This window comes from Carassius carassius, chromosome 5 (assembly GCF_963082965.1).
Source record: "Carassius carassius chromosome 5, fCarCar2.1, whole genome shotgun sequence".
In the NCBI taxonomy this organism is placed as follows: Eukaryota; Metazoa; Chordata; class Actinopteri; order Cypriniformes; family Cyprinidae; genus Carassius; species Carassius carassius.
The window spans coordinates 41,165,340-41,181,925 of NC_081759.1; the positions used below are offsets into that span (position 1 = coordinate 41,165,340).

The 16,586-nt window shown below is 38.2% G+C and overlaps 1 protein-coding gene across 1 annotated transcript in view; it reads left to right on the top strand.

The window, feature by feature from the left end:
- The window catches only part of LOC132140533 (histone H3.v1-like), a 6,395-nt gene extending 2,453 nt beyond the window's left edge, over nt 1–3,942 (top strand). The window contains exons 6-9 of the mRNA XM_059549302.1: nt 891–985; nt 1,695–1,772; nt 1,968–2,130; nt 2,800–3,942. Of these exons, the coding sequence (XP_059405285.1) occupies nt 891–985; nt 1,695–1,772; nt 1,968–2,130; nt 2,800–3,524 (1,061 nt within the window). The 3' untranslated portion in view covers nt 3,525–3,942. The remainder of the gene's footprint in view (nt 1–890; nt 986–1,694; nt 1,773–1,967; nt 2,131–2,799) is intronic.
- The last annotated feature ends 12,644 nt before the right edge of the window (nt 3,943–16,586 follow it).

Consider the following 16,586-nt stretch of genomic DNA (forward strand, 5'->3'; position numbering starts at 1 on the left):
TGTACGTTCATAGCCGGTTTTATTTCCATGCTGAAAGTTTCAAGCAAAATAGAATGAAAATTACCAAAGTTCAGTGCAGAAAAAAATAAGTTCATGTTCATTTAAATTTGTATATGTAATATCTATGAAATGAAAATCAGATTGTTTTTTTTGGGGGATGTGACTTAGTTTCTGCAGGTCTTAATTAAAAGGGTCTTAAAATCATAATTCATAAAGTTTGGGTGTTAAATATTATTGCATGTATTTCTAAAAAAAATATTTGTCATCTTCCTCAGTATTTTTTTAATGTTTTCCAAAACGAATTTTTAAACATCCTTAAATCGAGATATATATTAGCTTAAGATGCAAACTGAAGATGATTCAAAAATGATCACAATTAAGTGAATTTATGCTTTAAACGACAACAACAACAAATGTTGCTCAACTCATGAAATGTACATTTAGAGAGCATTGTGTTCAGTGTATGTACTTTAGTTGTCTTTATTAAACCTGCAGAAGCCCTGTATGCAAGACTTCATTAAGAGCAAGCCACCTTCAAACTTATTATTAGTTTGTTAGACATAGTTTGTCATTGTGTCTTGTGGAGTGCATTAAGTCAAATATCTTCCTCAGAGAAGTACTAAATTAAAAAAGCAAAATGCTACTTTTATGATCGTTGTTATACATTTCTTAGAGATTCTGCAATGCAAACTAATGAGCAGAACTGTATTGTTAAACTGATTTTATTACTTTAGCTGTTAGACTGTGTGTGTGTGTGTGTGTGTGTGTGTGTGTGTGTCTGTGTCTGTGTCTGTGTCTGTGTGTGGGTGTGTGTGTGTGTGTTATGAACAGAAGAGCGTGTGAGTATTGTGTTAATGGATCTGTCTGGCTTCCTGTTTCCTGGTCCGCAGCAGAGGATGACCAGAAGTCTTCAGCTAGCTCTGAACAGACTCTTTCATGTAACTCCAGCATTAAAGAAACTCGCTCTCGCTGCAGAAAAAGAAAGGTGAGCTCTCATATCTGCGGTCACATCTTCTAAACTGTAGATTCAGAGATTACCTTTTTTATGACAGACTTGTGTTTCATGTTTCAAAATAATTTTTTTGTCCAAATATATATGCATTTTGTATATTGATGCATACATAATCCTTCCTCATGTACTGTATGTGTTTGTGTGTGTGTGTGTGTGTGTGAGAGAGCGAGTTATTTGACACTTTGTATTTATTTTACAGAGTCCTAAAACTTGATTTGTACTGTATTTTCCGGAATATAAGTCGCACTTTTTTTCATAGTTTGGCTGGTCCTGCGACTTATAGTCAGGTGCGTCTTATTTATCAAAATTAATTTGACATGAACTAAGAGACATGAACCAATAGAAAACATTACCGTCTCCAGCCGCGAGAGGGCGCTCTATTGCTGCTCAGTGCTCCTGTAGTCTACACTGAAGACATAGAGCGCCCTCTCGCGGCTGGAGACGGTAATGTTTTCTCTTGGTTCTAAATAAATGCGACTTATAGTCCAGTGCGACTTATGTTTTTTCTCCTCACCATGACGTATTTTTAGACTGATGCGACTTATACTCAGGTGCAACTTATAGTCCGAAAAATACAGTAGGTTAGAAATCCCAGATATCATCAGTGTGCGTGTTCGTTCAGGGTTTTTATTGAACACCATCAAAAGAGAGATATAACGTCTTTCTTCCGGCTCTGTTTCAGCAAGCAGGAGAGAAGGAGCCTGAGAAGAGGAGAAGCTCTCGAACAGCAGCAGCGTCTGCTTCAGGGAGGATGAGGAAGGTGTGACACTGTCAACAGGGCTTTCTAAGCTTCGATCATTAACGCTGGCATCAAACCGAGCCGGACAGAACAGCACTAATGTGACTTGGACTCTGCGTTTGGGATATAAATAGCATGATGCCTGATTTCTTTAAGCACATTTGTGTGAACTCTGTCAGTGTTCCTCACTGCTGCTTGTTTTCTTGCTTCTAGAAGACGTCTGGAAGAAAAAGAGGATTTGGTAATAAGGAGGTGGATCGTTCTCTTTATGGGAAAAGAGACTTCGCCTCCAAAAACCCTCTTCTCAGCCCTATATTTGAGAGGACGTCTAGCAGTCTCAACAGCACGCCAACACAGCCTCAATCAGGAAAACACATAGGTACGCTTGTCCAAGCCTTTCATTCGTGACTTCTTAATGTTGTGTGTTTTATAAAGTGCTCTGATAAAACTGCCAGAACATCGTGGAGGTTTTAACTAAATTGATTCTAAGGATCTGGCTACTGTGAGGTCCGAATGAGTGATTAATGCACTAATTACAAGCACTTCCTGTGTCTGTTTGCCTCTTTAAGAAGAATCACTTTGTGTGTCCCCTAACTGTACGTCACTTTGGATAAAATAACTTAATATAAATGAGTGATTTGGATGTAGTGGTAAAAGAAATTTCTTTGGTATGATTGTAAAAACTTGATGTTTTTAACATTTTCTGACTGATCTTTGCTCTAGAATATAATAATTATTTGCTATAAAAAAAAATTAGGTTTGACATCAACAATTTTTTTTTTTTTTTATCACTTCAAGTTTAGGTCCGGTTAAGATTTGTATTTTTTTCAAAGAAACTTAACAATGTAAATGTCACTTTATATCCATTTAATGTAGGGCTGAAATGACTCCTCGAGTAACTCGATTACAAAAAATGATCAAGGCAAATTCCTCTGCCTCCAAGCCTCTTTTAATCAGAAAATAAATGAGGTTCTGAATGCATTTTACAATCTCTAGAGTTTCTGGTGTTTTAAACATGTGATGTAAAAGTTTTACTCTTCCAATGCAGATGGAGATCAAGACTGCGTTCAGACTCCCAGCGTTCCCCAAAGCGAGACGGTTCATCCCACGGTGAGTCTGGATACCGCCTGTACACGGACCAATGAGAACCAGCAGACCTTGAGCTCCGCTCAGGATCCTGCAGAGACAGGAAACTTGGCGTCAAAGGCTTCCAAAGCCAGACGTGATTCAGGGAGACCCGTGCGCAAGCGTCGTAGCTCATGTGCAGACACAAGAAAGGAGCTTGACAGTCCAGCTATTAGCAGTGAAACTGAGAGCCAGAAGCAGCCTGGATGTACCTCAGTGTGCCGAGACAGTCCAGAGCATCAGGAAACCAAACGCTCTGAAACCCAAGAAAGAGAGGCTGTGATGAGCTGCAAGATAGACTCCATAAACACTGAGAGCTTGAAGGAGCAGCTAAGTGATGAAAGCGAGAGCAGCACTGGACACACTGAGCCTGGTTTGGCCCCCTGGCAGCGAGCGGACTTCAGCATCGATGACATCCTGAAGCCGGTGTCGAGGAGTCGAGGCTCTGTGCGACGCAGCCTGAGGAACCGGAGGAGCGTGGACCTTCAGGCTGTGGGCCTGGCCTGGGTGGACCACACGTCTCCAGAGCTCAGTAAAGCGAGCCGGAGGAAGACACGAGGAAGACTCAGCGGGGTTTCTGAGCCACTTCTCTCTCAGGAACCAGCTCCAAACTCTCCGCAATCTTCTGTGTGTCAGTTAACCGTTTAATCACCGCCGAATGAACTTCTGATAAAATACTGCTTTGTTCTCTTATGTAATGTTTTAAATTTCTTTCATTGTTTTTTTTTTTTTTGCATTTTAGTGTTGATGGATGAAAGAAGATTGTATTATTGTTAGATGACTTCTACTCATTAAATCTTCTCTTGGGTGAATGCATCACTGTTCCTGTAGCAATCTCATATTCTTTTACAGAAATGGACAACGTTGTTTGTTTTATTATTTTTAATTTGCCTGCTTCGCAGTTTAGTCGTGCAAAATACAATATTTGCATCCAAACCTTCAACCATTGTTTGTCGTTCACAGAGCTTTAGCGTAGAAAATATAATGCCTGCTTTAAATATCACATGGATGATTATCATCTTTGAAACTATCAACAGAAAAAAATATATATTTTGCATAGAAAATATTTTGTTAGTGTTGTCATTTATTTTTACCGCCAAGCGCTTTGTCGTTCTCATAATGCAATGTTTTATTCTCATTACTAATATACTGTAATTGCTTGCATTAAAATGGTAATTAATGCCTAAAACAAAACAGCCTTTGCAGTACAGTAATTGCTAACATCATGTATACAGCTGTTTTTCTCATTTAAATATCTAATTTCTTAGTCATTTATGAAGAAAAAATATTTTTATGAATTACTATATAATGTTTTATATATATTGTAAATGCACACCACTTTTTTTTCTTAACTTTATATATTGTAGTTAAATAATCTCTCTATTTATATGTATATAGATAATAAAAGCTTATTTATTCAGATGATGTAGAAATCTCACTTATATCACAAATATATCCCATACATGCTCTTGACCGGTTTCTTAACATCGGTTCATAGGAATCTTACTCCTGTTGTAACTGCAGACAGTCGTTTCTCTCGTTTTGGAATAGCAACACATAAAACATTGTGAAATGCAAGAGGAGTTCTCTCATGACTTTAATCGGACACTTTCCACAGTTGTGCATTGCACCTGTAGTTCCAGTTTGTGCTGCGAAAGCCGACTGTGTCTAAAGCTAATGGAAAATTCAAAGAGGGAATGGAGCACAATAGGAGTTCGAAAGAACTATTTATTTACAATTGTATTTAGTCTACAATTTCAGTGTCCCACAAAACTAAAGCAACCTGGAAAACATTACAACAGCCATCTGCAGCAGTCTCCATTCAGCTGTGTTTGTTTACTAGCACACACATGATGTTTTATGTGAATCAATCCTCAGCAGTCCATGGGAGAAATAGCACTGCAACAGAGTTAATTTATTTATGTCCTGTAGTCAGACATTATTTCAACATAGACTCGCACCTGAAGACCAGTGCTTATTCTCCCAATGCAGCTGAAGATTTGCTTTTGGTATTTAGTTTGAAGGGCTCTGGCTAGACTGTTTTCTTCAGTTTTATTATAGAAATAACACTGCCATCTAGTGGAAGTGATCAGTTAGGCCTTCACGTGCTCATACAAGGCCTTACACACTTTATTGTATTCATCTACTAGACAAAAAGCAGAAAGATGCGTGTTCTGATGACTGAATGTTATTTTTCCCTAAGTTCAGAATAATGAGATTCACTTAATCAGAGTGACCACACAATGAGTTTGATTTATTACTTGCCTCAAGTTGTTCCAAACCTGTACACGTTTCTTCCGTGGAGCAGGAAAGAATATGTTTTGAACCAGTTAGCTAGTAGCCATTGACTTCCATTGTATTTTTCCTATATAGTGGACTCCAATGGGTGCCAGAAACTGTTTGGTTGCCAACATTCTTAAAAATATCTTTGTGTTGCACAAAGTCACACAGTTTTGAAACAGCTTGAGGGTGACAGACATTTCATTTTAGGGTGAACTGACAATAAATCAATGAATCGATTGTGATTAGACAACTAATGCATTGTTATGAACTCATCTGATGGTGAGCGTGTGCTGCTGTTGGGGTTAAAAGGATTGTGCCAAGTGTTTTCTGTGTCATGTGAAGGAGGCAAACCCCTCTCCCCCATCCTGCAGACCCAGTGAAGGCAGCTTAGCACCAGAACAATGGGGTCCTTTGACCAAAAAAATGAGGCCCTTAAGACATGTGGCCCCCTGTCGCCGTGGCAACCCCCCCAGGAGACAGCTGGAGAACCCTCCTCTCTGTTCTGCACCATTATATTCTCACCCACGCCTGTGTCTCAGTCTTCTTAATAATACATACATTTATAATCCCTCATCACTCATCATCTAGTCCAGCCCGAGTGATGCTTAACAGAAAGACTCATGCAAAATTGATGATGAATGTCTAATACCACAATTAAATAAAAGTGGTCTGAGGTCAAACGTGAGTGTTTGCGTCCTCCAAGTGCCGTCTGCTGCGTCGCTCAATTATTTACAGCGTGTGAAGTCTGGTCTTTTACAATGTACACAAGTGTCACTTTCAGTGTCGCCACAGGGGGCGCTATAGATCTAGCTCCTCCCCTTTTCAGTTCTGCTCTCCTTCTTGTGTATTTTACCAATTTATGAATGAACCGCCCTTTTTAAAGGGGTCACGACATGAGAAATCAAACTTGCCTTGATTTTTGTCTGGCATTTAAGAGCTCTTTGTACCATTAAAACGTCCTCCTCGTTATAAACAAAGCATTTATTTAATTAAGCTCCAAAAATGGCTTGTTTTGGATCTGAGGTACTAGAGGACATCGCGAAGGCACACATATTTGCATAAACACGCCTCCAGAGCAAGACATCAGCAAATAGTCATCTTCTCACCATAGGCCCCGCCCACTGCCATTCACTCGCTTAACACTTGATCACATTAAATGTGAGTGATCTGTTGCGTAGAAAGCAAATAGAAATTACTATCATTGCCACGTTGAATCAAAAGGATCCCAGCATAAGGAACTAGTGGAAAGTTTATTTGAAATGGCATCGTGTCAGAGGATTTTGTTTTGTAAACGATGCATAGTATCATGAAGAGTAGCAAAGAAACATTTATTGAAAGATGAAGCGTTGCTAGATCTGACTGCAGCTACATCACAAACTGAAAGTAAATGAATACATAGTGCTTCGTCTGGAAAAGACGTGAGGTTTCCTTTTTAATGATGTTAGCCAATCACAGTGGCTGATTCCTGAGAAGCCTTAAAGGACACGCCCCTTAAAAACAGATCATTTTAGAAAGAAGGTTGAAAATAATCATTTTTCCACGTTTATTTATTTATTTATATAAGTAAACCTCAAGAAACATTAAAATAATAATAATAAAAAAATCAATTTAAAATCTTCCCAGACATTTATTGCTCTTGATAACTTGCCTTCAAACTAGCGTACATACATTTCACCAGCTATTAAATTGCGATGCATGGAAATATATATAGAGTTGCTACAAAGACAGAGTAGCTACTCTAGTGGTAACTATATTTCAATTATTTAATGTAATATTTAGTTTGTTAGCATGTTAATATACACACACATACATTTCATTTTTAATATAGTATTTACAAATATTTTACTCAAACACAGTATGAGTTAAGAACATCTGGTCTTTAACCAAACTTTAATGAAATGGTACAAGATAGATTTATTATTAGATTCTATCTAACCCTAATAGATTCATTTATTATCAATAATCTAGAAATTAAATGTATGTTAGTTTAAACTGGCAGTCGTCCACCTTAACCTTTAGACTGCAGAAGAAGAATGGTGTACATCAAAAAGTAACTTTCAGTGTTTTCAGAAATCAGTATTTTGTTCAAAACTTCCTCTGAGGTGAAGCGATGGTGCTCCTTTTTCACAAGCAGAGAGAGAATGGAGCATGTGCAGATTGAGTGTCATCACTCGAGCTTGTTTCTGATTGGAGGAATTGAGCGTGCTACTTTTCAGCGTACAATAAAAGTCAGTGTGGTCCAAAACAGTACTGGACCTTATTGCCTGACATTGTAAAAAAAAAAAAAAAAAATGTGTTCTTCACAAAAGAATTGATGTCATATATATTTGGAATCATTCAAACATTTGTTGTCTCCAACTGGCAAACTTTGCCAAATCTGATTACATTTACATTAAGTAATTTAGTCGATCCAAAGTGACTTATAAATAAAGACAATAGAAGCAATCAAATCAGCAAAAGAGTAATGATGTGTAAGTCTCAGTTAGCTTCAGTTTGCAAGTCTACAATTCTATTCTTTTTAAGAATAGAATTAGAATAGGGTGCTAGAGTTCAAATAGAGATGAAGGATTAGTTCCTCAGCTCTCAAAAGTGCTCCTTGTTTCAACCTTAACCCTTAATTTCCAGATGGATTGCTAAAATAAAAATACGCCCTTACTCTAGAAATCTTCGTCACTCGTGATTAATCAGATGTTTAGTGCACGATCACCTGAATGCACAAGAATGCACCACTTGCAATGCATTGACAAAACACCAATGTTTGCATACTTGCATCAAGTATTCCTGCCCCTATTGACATTGACCTGGAGCCACTCCTTCAGAGCAGTGTGAGGTTAAATGTCGTGCTAGAGACCGCAGTGGTGTTATAACAAGAGAACAGCATCTGAACAGCTCTCCAGGTTAGGAAGGACTCTCGCTTTGGAAAGGAGTCTACAGAGTTAGCGTTTGCAGCCCAGATCCCGGATCATTAGTTTCCCAGCAGCCTGAAGGCTGCCAGTTTGTGCTCTGCTTGTCTCTTTAAAATGTGCTCTCTTTACGTCAACTCATATTCTGTGGCCTGTGAGCGAATACCTGAGACTTGAGAGGGACGTCTCCATTGGGACGGACTCCGGTAGAGGGATGTGGATCCCATGCCTGCTGCTCCATTATTAATGAACTGTTGAGTCCTCAGCACACTCTCTGTCTGCTGTGAAAGATGACGATGTGAGAAGTGTGAGCTCTGCAGCTGCTGCATCCATCTCTGTGTGTGAGTGCTTTGTGTGCTTGAGCCTGCTTGGAGGGAATTGTCAGTGTTGCATCTAACAGGCATTCCACTTTTCTAAAGTAGCAAGTAAACAAATACATTTTTAATTTTGATTCACAATTTTTTAAATAAGTATCAGGAGCCATTCTTTTATTAAGATCATTTATTCAACATTAGGGTGACTAAATAAGTTTTTTTTGGGTCAAGCTATTTATATTTAGCAATTTTCCGTGTTCACTACAAATCAGTTGAAATTATTGCTTAAATAAGTTAATTTTTCATTTGCATTTTTTAAGCATTTAAATTAAAAAAATGAGAGATACTCTTTCATTATTTAAATGTATTCAACAAAAGTGTAAATAATAAAAGAATTTCATTTTTGGGGGTTGAACCATTCTTTTTAAGGGATATTCCTCATTCACTATGAGTTCAGATTCATTGAAAGTTTTTTTAATTTAAAAGGTTTATAAACTCGCCATATTCTTACTAGCCACCCATTGACTTCCATTGTACTTTTTTTTTCACCGAAATATATTACACATATATATTTTTTTTTTGGAATTTTGTTAATGTTAAATACTCATTTTGTAAGATTAAGGTTACTAAAATTACCACACACACACACACACACACACAAAAAATAATAATTTAAATTTAATAGCTTTAAAGATTATAAAGTTATAACAGAATTAATATAAGTGCTCTTATAAAATTATACACTCTAAAAAAATTAAGGGTAAGAATACACACTAGTAAGAGTAAATGAATCAGGGTTAAGTGATGTCATGAGTGTGCGATGGGCAGAGGCAGACTGATGTATTAGATTAGAGACTGTCAGAGGTCAGGGGTCACGTGACCTCGGGGCCGAGTGTCTGTTCTGTGAGGGCACCTAAAGATTAACTATCAAAACACAAACCAGAACAGACTGCCTGTTGATTATGACCATCAAAACACTCCATTTTAACAAGAATCCCAGCGTTATTAGACAGAGATTGTTGTGTAAGTTAGATATCTGTCTATGAATAAATACAAGGGCAATGATAAATGATGATTTATCAAGAGCTGTCACTGCGTATCCTGGAAACTGGACACAATCCAATAACAGTAATTTGTTTTCCATGTACTGTCGAAGCTGATTTTATTTAATGTGAGACTTTGCCCTTGTACTTTACAGCTTTTTTGGTTTACTCCCCAAGCAGAGATGATGAATAACTACAATCAGCCAGCCGTTGTAATGAATTTCAGCTATTTCTGACAGGATCTAATCATATTTGGATTTGTATTATTGAATTAAAGACACTTCTCATTGACTCTTAACTTCAATTTCATGGCGATTAGTCTCATTAGACGGACAGGCTCTTATATCAGACTGATAAAATGAGCGCCATAAAGCAGTATTGGGGGTAACATGAATCTGGCTGCTATATATATATATGTATATATATATATATATATATATATATATATATATATATATATATATATATATATATATATATATATATATATATATATATATTTTGGAATAACATTCCATTGGTGAGCAGGTAATATAATGCAAAATTCCTCCAAAACTGTTAAAAAGAAACAAACTATACATCTCGGATTGCCTGAGGATGAGTAAACTTTCAGCAAATGTTCATTTTTGGGTGAACTATTCCTTAAGAAAATGAGCATAATTTTTGGTTTCAAGAAAACAGAACTAAAAAGTTAAATCAGTCATCTGGACATGCATGGCTTTGAAATTAAACATGAAATCAATGGAACAATTATGTGGCAAACTCATTTCACATTCAAGTGCATAAAGTTTTAGCGTGTGCTTTGGGGATACAGCCGGACATCACATGACCTCAGAGGTCAAAAACATCATAATTTCGACTGAAAAACAAGACAAATGCACGCTGATGAGCTCTTGATGGGAACATACAGTGGGAGACCTATGTGAAGGGTGTGAGTTTGAGCAGAAAGAGTTGGCATCAGAGAGAGAGAGAGAGAGGGGCACACATTGTCTGCTAGGCTCAAAAAAAAGACCAACAGCCGCTGCTTTTTTGAAATCACTGTAAACCTCCACTATTTTCAACCGTTTCCTCGAAAAGAAAACATGAACCGGCCAGCAGAAGTACACTTCACCTAGAAAGAGGAGTGCACTTCTGAGTACTCGAGGGATTGAGAAGGAAAGACAGAAGTGAAGTATAGTGTCAGACAGATCCTGCTGAAGTTGCTCTCTGTTTCCCAGCTTTGGGCTGAAACCAGTCTGTAGTGGTCTGGACGAGGTGGAGGTGTTTCGATTGAGTTATTAGTGAGGTGGAGGAGGACAGGTTCTTTTCAGTGGACTTCTTTATTTGTGACTACGCTAATTTGTGCTGCGCTTGGTGCATTGCATTTGTTCGATGTGTTGCATCTGTGTTCTTTAATTTGCACATTGTTAGTAAACCACACGCAGAAATTTCCCTCCCATCAGCACTGTTGCTGAATTGCGCTCTCGCACTACTTTGCTCTGTTTAGTAAAACTGACCCCTAGAGTGCAACTTGATGTTTTCATATTTTGTCCTTTTCCTTCTCCAAGTTTTCGTCTCAGGAATCAGGCCATGTGTTCACTTGAGCTCCTGCTCTCCAGGAACCAAAATAGTGTTTGAGAATCTCCCTAAGCATTTAGCATCCTTGAGCATTTCCCAAAGATGTCATTAATTGCTAATAATGCTGGAACCTTTATTTCATTCATGTTAAAACTACTGTTTTAACTAATTCTCCTAGAAATGCTTTGTGTTTGTGTACGTGTGTGTGTGTGTGTGTGTGTGTGTTAAATAAAATAATAGTCCACAAACACACACAAAAAAAGTTTCAAGTTAAAATCCACATCATAATTGTTTAGGGCTGTTTTGCACTGTTTTCACTTGTTAACTCCTTCATGATGGATTTGTTTTTTTACAAACATGCAGCTCAATACATTAACTGATGGACTGGAGTGCTGTGGATTATTGTGATGTTTTTATCAGCTGTTTGGACTCTCATTCTGACGGCACCCATTCACTGCAGAGCATCCATTGATGAGACACTGATGCAATGCTACATTTCTACAAACCTGATGAAGAAACAAACTACTTTTTGGGTGAACTATTCTTTTAACATAATTTAAGGCGTGAAAGATCATGAAAACAAACACTGGAAGAGCATGCACTAATGAATAATGTACAGTGTGACTTCTAGCACAAAGGAAGTAAATCTGGTCTGTTTTGAATTCATGTTGATTATAAAGTGCGAGCCGACAGATACGTTAGATGAAGTGGGTAGGGCATGTTCTCTCAGTTACATACTGTATGCCTGGACATTTCTGTTGTTTGTTCTATGTCTCGTCTGCTTCAGGATGGGAGGGGTGTGTGTGTTATGGAGAAGTAGAGAGCAGTGGTTTGGGACTGGAGATGGGGTTTGAGAGTTGGCCATGAGCCAGACCCGGCAGGAAGCTTGCTGGTTCACACGGACAAAAGCAGTAATGACTCGTTCCAAGGATGTGTGTTTTTGGACATGACTGTCATCATCCTCCCCAACACCCTTCAACACTGTCTCTTTTCCTTTAAAGCCAATGTCTGATCCATTGTAGACAAGACTTAAAGGGATAGTTCACCCAAAAATAAAAACCGTGATGTTTCTCTGCTTACCCCCGGGGCTTCGAAGATGTTGGTGACTTTGTTTCTTCAGTAGAACACAAACTGAGATTTTTCACTCAAACTGTTGCGGTCTGTTAGTCATATAATGTAAGTGGATGGGAATCATGGATTTGAGAGTCAAAAAAAATACCCAATTTAAGGCTTGTGACAATACATTGATGTGTATATGATCTGCCGTAAAGCAAGAAGAAGAAGAAGATGCCCTGGGGGTAAGCAAACAAACATCAAATTTTCATTTTTTGGTGAACAAAAGAAAACACTTTAAATCCATAGAACTGTACTTTGTGTGCACCTTGTACTGTGTATATTAGTATTTACCTAAGCTTGTGGAAAAAAATGATTCATTATAAGGCTGTCTCTTGATTTTAAGGTGGTTGTCAGTATATTATCAAGGTAAAAAACTGACTTTTTACCATATATTATTTTAAATGTGTGATTACTCTGTCTGAACTTAAAATGACTGTAAAGTGCTTTGGGTGTACAGCAATACACAATTAAGTGCTATATAAATGCATCATGACTTACATTGACTAAAAATCATCTTGAGACCAACATCAGAGTTTAAAGCAAGGCTGTTTTTGAGAAACGTTACAGATGTCACTTGTTTTGATATTGTAATATTTACTTCAACGCATTCATTTTAAGTGTGATTTAGGTGTCAGAATCATTTCTGGGACCACTGCATTGTTCCTGAAAGAAGTATTTACAGAATTTTCCACTTTTGGAAATGTTTTCTGTGGTTTTAGTCCATGATGAAAGTCAAAGGGATCTGATGTTGCTTTGACCCCAACGTTCTTCAAAATATCTTCCTCTGTGTTTCATAAAAGAGAGAAAGTCATACAGGTTTCAAAGACATGAGGGTGAATAAATAATGACAGAATTGTAATTTTTGCTGAAATATTTTGGATCTCTTTTAGCAATCTGCACTGTTACAAACAGAATAGAATAGAATAAAATAGAATTTATTCCACTTAGTTACAGAGTGATGTCACATATGTACTGCATTTCATCTTAAGTTTCAGGGACAGTCCCACTGGGGTTAGGGTTAAGAGCCTTGCTCAAGGGCACAATGATGATATACAAAGATCGCCCTTACAACCTGCTTTCACTGCTCCTGATCTCACCTTTGAGAAACCAGTGTTTGACAGAGATCTTTTAAAGCTCAAGTACACACTAGCGCAGGTCAGAGGATGTTTTTCTTACCCGAATTGTGCTTGCAGTTTTCCAGCGTATGGTTCGGAGCCCATGACCCCATAAAACATCTTCTTCTCTAAAAGTATGTACAAATTGTTTTTGTGTTGCAGACATGATCACTACAAGTGATGTGCTTGTACTTCTTTCCAGTCACCAAATAAGCATGCTTTATTAACACTTCATGCATATCACAATGGGACTGACTCAACAGTTAAACTGTTGTAATTAAACTGATGATCTTTATTTGATGAAGTCTGTACTGCAGGGCAACTTACAGCTCGCCCACACAGTGTTATGAAAGTCTATCAGATGCCATTGCTACCTCCTCATACTACAGCTTTATTTATTTCTATATGTGTGTGTTTCTATAGTGACAGTGTAGCCCTCATTCCTTCAGAATGTTGACATGATGCTGTTTTCACACTTTCAGAGGCATTAAATATTAGAAGGACTCACGAAATTGAGGATTTATTTCACATAACATTCATCGTGAAAAAAAACAAAAAAACAATACAAGAGTTTTTAAATGTTACTTTAGAGGTGAACAATAGGCATCAATAAGCTACTGAAAAAATATTTGTTTGCTTTTGAATACTTACGAAGTGACGTATCAATGTATGTCAACAATTAACTGATTGTTTTACATTTTAGAAAATAAATTTGAGGGAGGCATGCATGTCATTTTATATGTTATATTATATTAAGTTTATATTGTAAAGCACAGATGAAGTAGCTTTGATATGATGATCCATACAGAATTTTTTAATAATACAGATGTGGCAAATAACAAAAGCACATTTATTACATAATCGCAATTAGGCTATTCTGAGATAATTACGAAGTTCTTAACTAAAGTTAATTCTCTTAAGATTTAAGAAGGGTCTTCTTGAGCATGCCTTGAATAGTAGGCTAATTACGCATTCATAATATTAATATATTCACACAGCTCAAACATTACAGCAATTACAAGGCAAGTACATCATATCATAAATATTCAGTTAATGACTTCTGATGGCAGTATTGCAACAGATTCACATTTCTCAAGTGGGTGTTAAATAAAAATAATAATTATTGGGCATGGGTCACCTGTCATCCTTGCATCATATGGCACTGTGGAAATCTACATAAATCTCTCTAGTAGTGACTCTAGCAGGCAATGTTTACGTAGCAACCCAAAATAAAAAAATAAAAAAAACATTTGCTTTGTCACAAGCGCTTATGCATTTTAATTGCATTATGGAAACATAAGCAGAATGGATATGCAGAACCCCGATGGGAGGTGTGGAGTGCGGAGTCTTTGATCTTTAAATACCCTCTAACATTAAAACCACTCTCCATCGCTTTGACTTCTCTCCGCCGTTAAAGCGCGACTGCAACATTCCGACGCTCCCTAAGCGCGCCACATCGCTTTTTCCTTTCCTTTTTTCCCCCTTCGCTTAACCATCTGTCCTTTTCTTCCAATCCACGCAGAAGCAACGGACACTCGCCCCTCAGATGTGTGCACTCGTATCCCCCCGCCTCTCTTTCTCCTCTCCTCCAGCTGCAGTCCCTTTCTTATCACGTCTCTGATTTGGATTCGCACTTTGCAGACGCTCCCTAAACCCCTCCCCTCCCCCACGCGCCAAGCTCCTGTTTCACTCAAAGATGGCGTCCGCTCTGGAGCCACTGCTCTCTGGCTGTGTTTCTGGGCTTGTTGTTGTCTGTGTTTCGAGCGAGTTCCTGCGCATTCTCTGCGTCCACTCGAGACAAAACACCGGTGAGTACCGCACGATCACGTGTAGCGAGTAAAGTGCTCCCGGTTAGCGATTCCGAGTGGACTCGTGGTTCTCTCTTTGAGGGAAGAAGCGGGAGAAGGCAGAGGGAAAGGGGGGGAACGTTACGCGGAGATGAAGGGGGAGGGTGGAGGGGAGAAGCTAACGTTCACCGAGGCCTAACTGCTTCCCTCACGGGCCTCGTCTCCTCCGCCACCGCGGACTCGGTTTACAGTAAGCGGGGAAGGAAGTGGAAGAGAACAATGGAGGAAGAAGCAATCTAGCGTGAGGATTTTATTATATTTGTATCAAACGGTTCCTCGAGGCACAGATTGAGGCAGAGCGAGGGATGGAAGGAATCCTGGCGCGATCTTTTTGTAACGGCTGAGGCGCGCGCTGACCGCGGCATTGTGTGTTCGGTTAGGCCGCTGGATTCTTAACGGAAAAGCCCAGAAAAAGCCGTTTTCCGATGGTTATGGTGTGAAATCTCAGACGCTGAAGGGAATGAAGGGACCTTGTTCTTATTCTCAGCTGCACGCTGCTTGTGTTTTGAAGCTCACAACATCAGCCCAGTGCGCTGCCTTCGTTACTTACTTAAAAGTTTACATCGTTTAGTATGGAAAATTACGCTTAAACTATCGACTCTAACGTATATTTCCACGTGTTTAGCCACTATTAAGCTGCCGTGTCGAATACTGTTTACATGTACTCGTCGCTGTGTTGTTTACGTTACTACTATTAGCCATGTGTTGACATTTCGTGCTTCCCTTTCTGCAGCTTGACATGTGATTAGCACCTAATTTACAGATAATTCACAGGTGGCCCACAGTTTTGTTAAATTGCTAAACTTTAGTTTGACGTTACATTATAACATGTAGATTGTTGTGTGCATAAAATATTGTATCCCGTTTATATAACTTTGTTTCAAGCACTTTGAGTTTTAGACATGTTTTTAATCTAACCCTTTTGTGTGCCTTCACTGGAAATAATGTATTTTAGTGCAGCTCTCTGTTGCATGTTTTGTTTTTGTTTCTTTGGTGTTTTAGTGTTCTTGTTACTTAAGTACTGACTAATATTAATTAACTTTGTTTGGTTTCAAGTTGCTATAGTTATAACATTTAATGATGCAATAAGAAAATGCAAATACAACGATAGTAAAATAAGATGCATTGCTGCCTATAATGTCTTTAACTTCTTTAAACTGTATTTGAATGCCGAACTTAAACTGTGCATCATTTGATGCATGTATTGTAAACACATGCAATGTCTTAATATTGCACTAAACATGATCTGTATGCTGTAATTAATTTCTGAAAGTATATCTACAGCTACAGTCGACCCACCTTTAAACCTGACAATCCCTCGTAACCTGTATCTTAACCATACCCCGTCCCATTACCAGGCAAAGTGTTTTGCAGTACAGTAAGAAGTATTAAGTTCATAGTAAAAGACTCCTAATATCACGTTGCGTTCGAAGTGTAGTGTAGATTCATTGCTCTTCTTTAGCGAGGTCTCTCTGTTGTTGTTGCAACGTGTTTCGTGTATTTTCCAAAGTCTGATTCTTTCATGTTTTTCG